This window comes from Anguilla anguilla, chromosome 13, assembly GCF_013347855.1.
Source record: "Anguilla anguilla isolate fAngAng1 chromosome 13, fAngAng1.pri, whole genome shotgun sequence".
Classification (NCBI taxonomy): domain Eukaryota; kingdom Metazoa; phylum Chordata; class Actinopteri; order Anguilliformes; family Anguillidae; genus Anguilla; species Anguilla anguilla.
The window spans coordinates 22,959,594-22,967,428 of NC_049213.1; the positions used below are offsets into that span (position 1 = coordinate 22,959,594).

The 7,835-nt window shown below is 41.8% G+C and overlaps 1 protein-coding gene across 2 annotated transcripts; it reads right to left on the reverse strand.

Annotated features, from left to right (window-relative positions):
• Window positions 1-1,383: 1,383 nt before the first annotated feature.
• omd (osteomodulin) lies at window positions 1,384-7,427 on the reverse strand. 2 transcript variants are annotated; one of them, XM_035389352.1, is made up of 3 exons: window positions 7,175-7,427; window positions 3,806-4,753; window positions 1,384-3,363 (listed from the first exon to the last, which is right to left on the reverse strand). In XM_035389352.1, exons 2-3 carry the CDS (start codon window positions 4,728-4,730, stop codon window positions 3,098-3,100), a joined length of 1,191 nt encoding a protein of 396 aa, XP_035245243.1. In that variant the 5' UTR covers window positions 4,731-4,753; window positions 7,175-7,427; the 3' UTR covers window positions 1,384-3,097. The 2 variants fall into 2 exon arrangements, with proteins under 2 accessions (XP_035245243.1, XP_035245244.1); XM_035389353.1 differs by lacking the exon at window positions 7,175-7,427 and having other exon boundaries at window positions 3,806-4,922.
• Between the last annotated feature and the right edge of the window lie 408 nt (window positions 7,428-7,835).

The following is a 7,835-nucleotide window of genomic DNA, read 5'->3' on the forward strand; positions in this document are numbered from 1 at the left end:
TTTGTGGCCCCCCCTTGCGTTATGAAGACCAGATCCTATTAACAGAAGAGGCTTGTGAACTCTGGTAGCCCCCACCTCCCCACTATGTACTGCAGTGTTCAGAGAGCTGGACCTGTGAATCAGAGGGTGCATATTTGATAATATAATTTATTTTTCATATAAGGTATGTTATGTCTAAATAAAAGAGCTGGAGGTTTGACACAGCATCTCTTTTGTATTAATATTCATTTTGAGTTAATTTCTGGCAGTTCACTAAACGGTCAGACCACTGATTGGTTAAAATCTAAATGCCATGTGTTTGAAACCTGGCTTCCAAACGTTCAATAGCAAATCTTCCTGTAGTGGGCAGTGTAAGAGCTTTCTGAATAAAAAAAAAAAATTTACAAATCTCAACTGAACATTGCCTAATATTGTAATGTTTTTCTCCTTTGGTTCTTATTGTATAATATAAATATTAAAAATGGTTATTTTGATTTTACGGGGTCTGTGTTGCAAAATCTTTTAGTGTAACAATTTATAAACTTCCATTAGTGAAGATTTATGGTGTCCAGGTGCTATTTATGGCCATTTTCCAGACAGACAGTAAGAGGGAAGAAAAAAAAATGCTGGCTGTGGTGCCTGGAGGAGATGGATAGGGGGGAAATTCTGTCCTACAGGGAGTGCAGTAGATTCAGTGGAAGTCAGACTCATCACTTCTGTGTGATGCGTTCTGTGTGTCTTCAAGAAAAGGGCCACAAAACGAGGACAACATGGAGAAGATGGACATTGGTCAGAACACCCCTAACAGCATTTGCCCGGACTAGGACATTGAATATTGCAGTCAGCTAAGGCTAAACTGTTGGCCTTTTACGAAATTAAAAAATTAAATAAAATAAATGCATCAAACATGCGACTGTCCTGGCCAGCATTTCGAAAATCGTGAATGTGCTAAACAACGTTTCTGCACATGTCCGCTGTACCCGTCAGGCTGCTTGTGCATGACATTCTCTGTAAATAGGAATGGAAAATGTGTAGCCTGCCTAAAAATATTCTGTGCCCTGTGAAAAATTAATTGGAGAGCGGTTGGTCCTTCATGCTGATTTACAATGTGCCTTGGCTTGCTGTCCTCCTGTGGTCCTCCTGTGAGGGGCAAGGCTTTGGGACACAGTGGGACTTGTTTATTGAGTGTTAAAATTGGGTGAAGGGTGCATATAAACCACTTTTGTGTGTGTTATCCCATTATGTGTTTGTTTATCGGAAGTTTCTTGAAAAGAGTAATGTTGCAATTCCACCCAAGGGGCGAGGGGTGGGGGTTAGGGGGCGGAGGCCCGGGTTGTGAGGGGTGAGGTGCCTATCGAACCACTGGGGGAACCTCGAATGGGGGTTGTTCAGAACTCTGAAATGTTCATAGCAATTGAACATATTTTAATTTGAAATAGTTATTGGAATGTGTGTTGCATTACTTTTTTTAGCAGGCTCATTTTAGCTATAAATCATTTATGTTGACTAATAATCAAACAAGCTGTTAGTAGGATCTCATAATGACATTTTTTGTATGTTGGCTTTCCAAGAGACCACATAAGAAGACTCCGCATAAGAAGACATGGCATAATACTGACCTATTTAATAAAGGACACATTCTCTGTACATTTTTGAATAGGGTGTTCAGGTTCAAGTACACCCCTACTGAGACTCTCATTAACAAAAAATATATTTGATATTGACAGCCAACATAGGGCTGTACATGTCTAATTCTCACCTTAATTTGGAACGTCCAAACGTTTGCGACCGCAGCCGCATTTAAGCACTTAACCCCACTGCCGATTTGGGAGACTGTAGACAGAGCCCTCCTGTACCCTTATGCATGCAGCATGTTGTGGTGCCTTAACTGAATACACCACCTAGCAGTATGGCTCTGTGTCATTCAACCAACACTAATTTACAACTTTCCTTCCAGAGTGTTAGGTCATTTTTTAAATTATTTTTTTCCCCCCAAGGGTACAACATTTACTGGCACATTATGATAAAAATGATTAAAATCTGTAGTTAACTGCAAACTGAACACTGGCCATAGTAACAGAATAAAGCATCACATAATTTTAAAATGATGTGTTTTCTCTTCTGTGTGATTTGTAAAAGTTTGCTATTCATCTATGACTGTCCCACAGACTGACAATAAATAATGACATTAAAAAGAGAAGATCATAACATGAAAGAAAATGCAATGTGTTAACTTATACAGTAAAATGATAGTACCCTATCAGCTTGTGTTCTATTCATGCCTACTGCATCATTGACAAGTGAGCGTAATCCGATCATGCATGCATGTGAGCCTATTCAATAAAATTCAAGCACAGGTTTGATTGGCAGAGTATGGTGGTGAGTATGCTCAAATAAATGGACGTTTGGGTAGCATCCAGGATCAGCCTCAACGCAGCAAACTTGACTGAACTTTTTTGCCATTCGAAAAATCATTTCCTAATTGGTTCAAGATGAGTTGTGTCCTTATACACTAAAGTCTTTACAAATCATACTGCTTTCATTCTTCTGTGGCTGTTAATTGGTTGTCGAGACTGTCATTGGGAAGTGGATTAAAATTAGTTGGCAGACTTAAGCCAACTCATCTAAGACAACTCTGTAACAGCATTGCTGATTTTAGCTCCTGTAAAATATAGACTGTACGCAGTCAGCATTCTCAGCTGCATCCTTAATGCCAGATGACACAGCCCCGAGAACTCATAATAGTCAAGTATGCTGCCACGGAGCGGTGTGGAATGGTGGCTGGTTTGTAGAGGCCCTCCCAAGCTTTGTATTGAAACAGGATGAGTACGGTTCTGTACTCAGGAAAAAGTTACACACTTGAGATTCCGACAGGTTTTTAAAGTCACACCATTTGTCCACTGATTAAAATGTGCCTTCTGTGACTTTGTGTGCATGGTTCATAGTCTATGGCAGATTTAATGAGGGCCTGAAGTCCATGTATGTGAGAACTCGTGTCTTTATAAACGCTCCTCCTAATTTTTCCTGATAATATTTTTTTTTGCATGCAGGGGGTATTCTAGAAGTGTGAACTCAACCTGTGCTCTGTAATGCAGACGATAGATAAATATTATGTGTCTCATTCTGCATCTCCGTCATTGTTTTCCTTGTCTCCCTTTAGCCGGGGACTGGCCTTTTTTGGTGGGGGTGGTCCTTTTTTGGTGGTGGGGGGTGGTTTCTTCTCAGCCTTCTGCTCTCCGTAGAAAATGGTTTGGATGCGAGGGAAGCACGCGTAGATGTAGTAGTCAATCGCTCTCTTCAGCCTGTTGTTGTCGATGCGAATGTAGGTCAGTAGGTTGGGGTTGTCTTGGTCCAGAGAAGAACACATAAGTGAGACATTCAGATCTGGAAAACACAAGGCAACAGTTATGTTTTGAACAATAAGTTATTCACTTAAAAATGTATTATGTAGTATATTTATATTGTCTTGACATTGGCAGTGGTAAACAAATGAAATAATTCAGCTAATTACATGATCCATTAGTCTTTGAAAAACTTATTCATTACAATTTACAGTTTTCTTTGCTGTGTTTCCTAATGTATATGGCCAGTTATTCTCGGTTTATTTTAATGAGAAAGGATTTGATCTAACTCCAAATGTAAGTACAGTCAGTGTCAACTAATATCATCCAGTAAGGCAAAAGAAACACAACAGATTTGACAAGCATTGTTTCCATTTTAAAAGATGGAAAATAATTACAAAGAAGCAAATGCGCGACTGGCATTGTTGACACAAGTATCACCTGCACAGCACAGCATAGCTGCTTTGCTCAGAGTGGAAACTCACTTAGAAACTCATTGTCATTAAGGTACAGGTGCTGCAGGGCTCTGGGGACGTAGAAGGCTCTGGACAGCTGGTTGTGGCCCAGGTTCAGCTCCGTCAGGCTGGACAGGTTGAACACCTTGTAGGGGACGGCCTTCAGTTTGTTGTAGGACATCCTCAGGGACAGGAGGTTGGGCGTTTTCTTGAAGTAGCCCTCGGGGATGGAGGAGATGGAGTTGTTGTCCAGGGACAGCAGGATCAGGGAGGCCGGCAGCTCGGACGGCATGGACTTGAGCCTGTTGCCACACATGCTGATCTGCATCAGGCTCTTCATGCCGGAGAGCACCTTCCCCTTGATGCCGGCATCCGTCAGCCGGTTGTTGCAGAGGTCCAGCACCGCGATGCCGGCCAGGCCCTGCATGGCGTCAACCGACAGCTTGGAGATCTTGTTGAAGCCGAGGGAAAGCTGATGGAGAGTTTTGGGCAGAGAGGGGGGCACCTCCTCCAGCTGGTTGTAGTCCAGGTGAAGGTGCAGGAGGCTCTTGAGCTTGGCCAGCGCCTTGCGGTCCACCAGCGGGGACTTGAGGCTGTTGTGGCTGAGGTTGATGTCCGTGAGGGAGGTGGCGTTGGCGAAGGGCTCGGCCGCCAGGGCCTCGATGTCGTTGGACTGGATGTAGAGGTGGCGGATGTGGCGGGGAATGGCGGGGATGGCTCTCAGCTTGCGGTTGTTGCAGTACATGGCGTACGGGTAGGAGGGGGGGCAGAAGCACTCGGGGGCACACCCCAGGGGGTACGGAGCGTAAATGTCCATGTATTCCAAAGGCGGGGGAAGAAGTACCTCGGCATCATTTTCGGAATAGTTGCTCTCGTAGGCGTCGTCGTAGTCCTGACACAGGACGTTTACCCCGACGAGAAGGGCAAGTAGAAGCCAGCAATTTGGGAGATCCATGCTTCAGTGGGCTTTCACTGTCACTGTTTAAAAAAGAAGAAGAAAAGGGGAAAAAGGGCCTGAAATGTTTAAAGTACCTGCTGGCAAAAGCCACTCTGGCGTTCCGCACAGAGTCTCCCGAACACAGACAAAACTATTTGCCATCTGTCTATGAAGCTGATATTTTTAATTTGTGGCTAACTGCTTCATCCAGAGCTGCCTATGCGGTCTGGAAGCCATTTTCACAGCTGGGTTTTTACTGTTGCACTGCAGGTGGAGCACATGGCTCGAGGGCAGACAGGAGAAATGGAATTCATGACCATTTAGCTGAAGTCACAAGTCCCTGATCACCGTTCCATACTGCAGTTTGTATAGCCTGGTTTTACTCATTTTTTTATAATGGGATTTCTGATAACCATCAGTGAATCAACATTGGTTCAAGCCTCTGTATTACAAAAAATGCAGTTGGAGAAATGGAAATTCTAGAACTGCCAGCTGAGTTGGAAGAAATGCATTAACTGTAAGGTTAAAATAAGTTTTTACCATTTGCTGTCTGGTCATGACATTCTTTTGTACAGTTTACAAGGCTCTAGAGGTTCAAGAGGGGAATGCTTCTTGCTTGTTTCTGTGACATTTCAAGTCCTACAGATTTCTGAAAATCATTTTATTCATTGCAGAAAAATCTTTTCATGCTGTGTGTTATTCTCTGGAATTGCACACTACTTTATTGTAAGGCTAGTATGAGGTCATGTGGTGAGGGACCTGGGCAGTAGGGCTGCTTGAAAGCCTTTCTCTGCTGTACAGGGTCACTCTTTTAATGCAAACGTCACATATAGACAACATGACTTTTACTGTTAACACTTTTGGATTGTGTCCAGATTGGAAGTTCTGTTATAGGTCAAATAAATAAATAAATAAAATAGTGTAAAAGTTAATGATAGAAAAACTACAGGTTGAAACATCATACTGTGAATTTTTCTGGTTGTTCAGCACAAATTAGGAAGCTATCATTCACACAATAATTTGGTATTATGGTTTGGTAATGTAAAAATGCCTGTTCTATTCTTTGTAAAGGATGTTTTCTGCCTAAATATTTGCAGCAACATTTGCAGTATTCCCTTTGAAAGTTTGCTTATTCCGTAAACAGGCATCTCCAGCTGTACTGGAGATTAGTCCACCTACTGTAAATTACCCCAAGCTGTGCACTCAGGGAGCATCTATCTCCCAAATGCCCATGTGGCTCATTAATAATGCAATTGAGTGTCCTGATCACTATGAATCTGCATCTTCAGACATAATACTCTGGTTAGAATTATGCCACTTTTGGAAATGCATCTGCACTGAAACAAGGGTTCAAAAATATTTTAATACAAATGAGTAATGTGTTTATCTTATTTTGTACTTTCTCGGTGGAGCGGTTTTAAAATTATTTTATAATGGCACTACATATAGATGCTTGGACCAAGCGTTCGATGCCTGATTGTTGGGGAAAAAGCAACAGCAATCAAATGAAAGTCGGTTGTCTCTTAAGTAAGATTTCTACATTTATTCTGAGAAAAATGTCATAACTTGCACTGAGGAGCAATTTTTAATGCAACAAATATAGAATATTTGTTAAATATTTCAGATATTTTGATTGTTTGGAGTACTACAACTGCACTTTATTTCCTTTTATATAAGCCCAAGTCAGCACTTGATAACTTCTGTTTTTGCAGATGGTGGACGCGCACTCTCACGCGCACACACACACACATACACACATACACAAAGAAAACTGCAATACTATTCCGTAGTTCAAATTGAATTCTTACATTCTCATTAGGTTAATGTGGAAAACTTAACCTTCCTGTATAATCTGGGCTTTCTGTTCCCTAAATTACAGTTTATGTTGTTAGTGGTCAGAAAATGTCTTCCCCAGCTGTCTAATGAGGCAGGTTGTGCGTAGTTTTACGTATGCTTTTCGAAGGAAATTGCTGAAGTTTAGATGTCTTTTTTTTATTACTGGAAAACTATTACAAAAATATAGAGATTTTTCCCTTTTCAAGTAATGATACTATGTCTGTGGGTAACTTCAGTAATTTATTATGATGTTAATGAGCTTTAAATTTATGGTTGTCATCTGAGAATAAAGAAATTCTCTTACATATAAAAGGGACATCGCCCCTTTATATATGGTATTTGGATCTATCCCCTTTGTGCTGGTTCAGCAAATGCAAGTTTATATCAACAGTATCAAATATGAAAAATGGGATTGAGTTACTTGTGATACTGTATCTGAAATCCAAATACCTTTAATAATTATTTTGAAGCTTTATTTCCCCAAACCTGAGGCAATGCTTGACAAAGCACACCTAATTTAGCAAAGCACTATTTATATTTTTTAAATTTCAGTTGAATTATTCCCATAATAATTTTAACAATACCTGTCCCCCCCCCATTGCCAAAAGCAAATGTTAATATCATACCTGCTGGTGAGTTACTCTTTCTGTGTGTGGGGGGCGGGGGGGGGGAGGACGCAGATCCCCCTGTGCCTTTAGAGCGATGCCAGACCCCCTCTTTGTGTTGGGGTATCCCCTGCAGGCTGAGTTATCGCTCCAGGGGCAGGCTGCAGGATCCCTGAGGCGGCTGTTCACCGTCGCGCCTGGTGCAGTTCGGTCCAGATCCCAAACGGTCTCCCTCCTCACTGTGGAAGCGGTGCTGAACGTTTTGGGCCCATGTGCTCAGTGACCTCAGCTGAGTCTTCTGGCTCGCTCATCTCGCTCTGTTTTTTTAATTCCCCCCCCCCCCCCCCCCCCCACACCTCCCTTTATTTTATTTGAGGAGAGGTGAAGACCAAGTTTCCTTGAAGATCAAACATAAGGGATCAATCAGAGACTTTTTTTTTTTTAATAATGCCATGTGTGTTTTATTATTTCATCCCTGTCTGGAATGTGGTTCTTCCTGATTTTACAGTGAGTGCATTCTGCAGACCTAAAACCCATTTCATTTGTGTCCAGGATAATGACGATCGAAATGTGGAGTCATGTGAGCACATTTTTTTCAGCTACTTAATCATCTGGTCTGTCTAGGTTGACATGAAGAATGGGCAAATAGGATTTAATTGATCATTTCTGGGGACAAATCTCC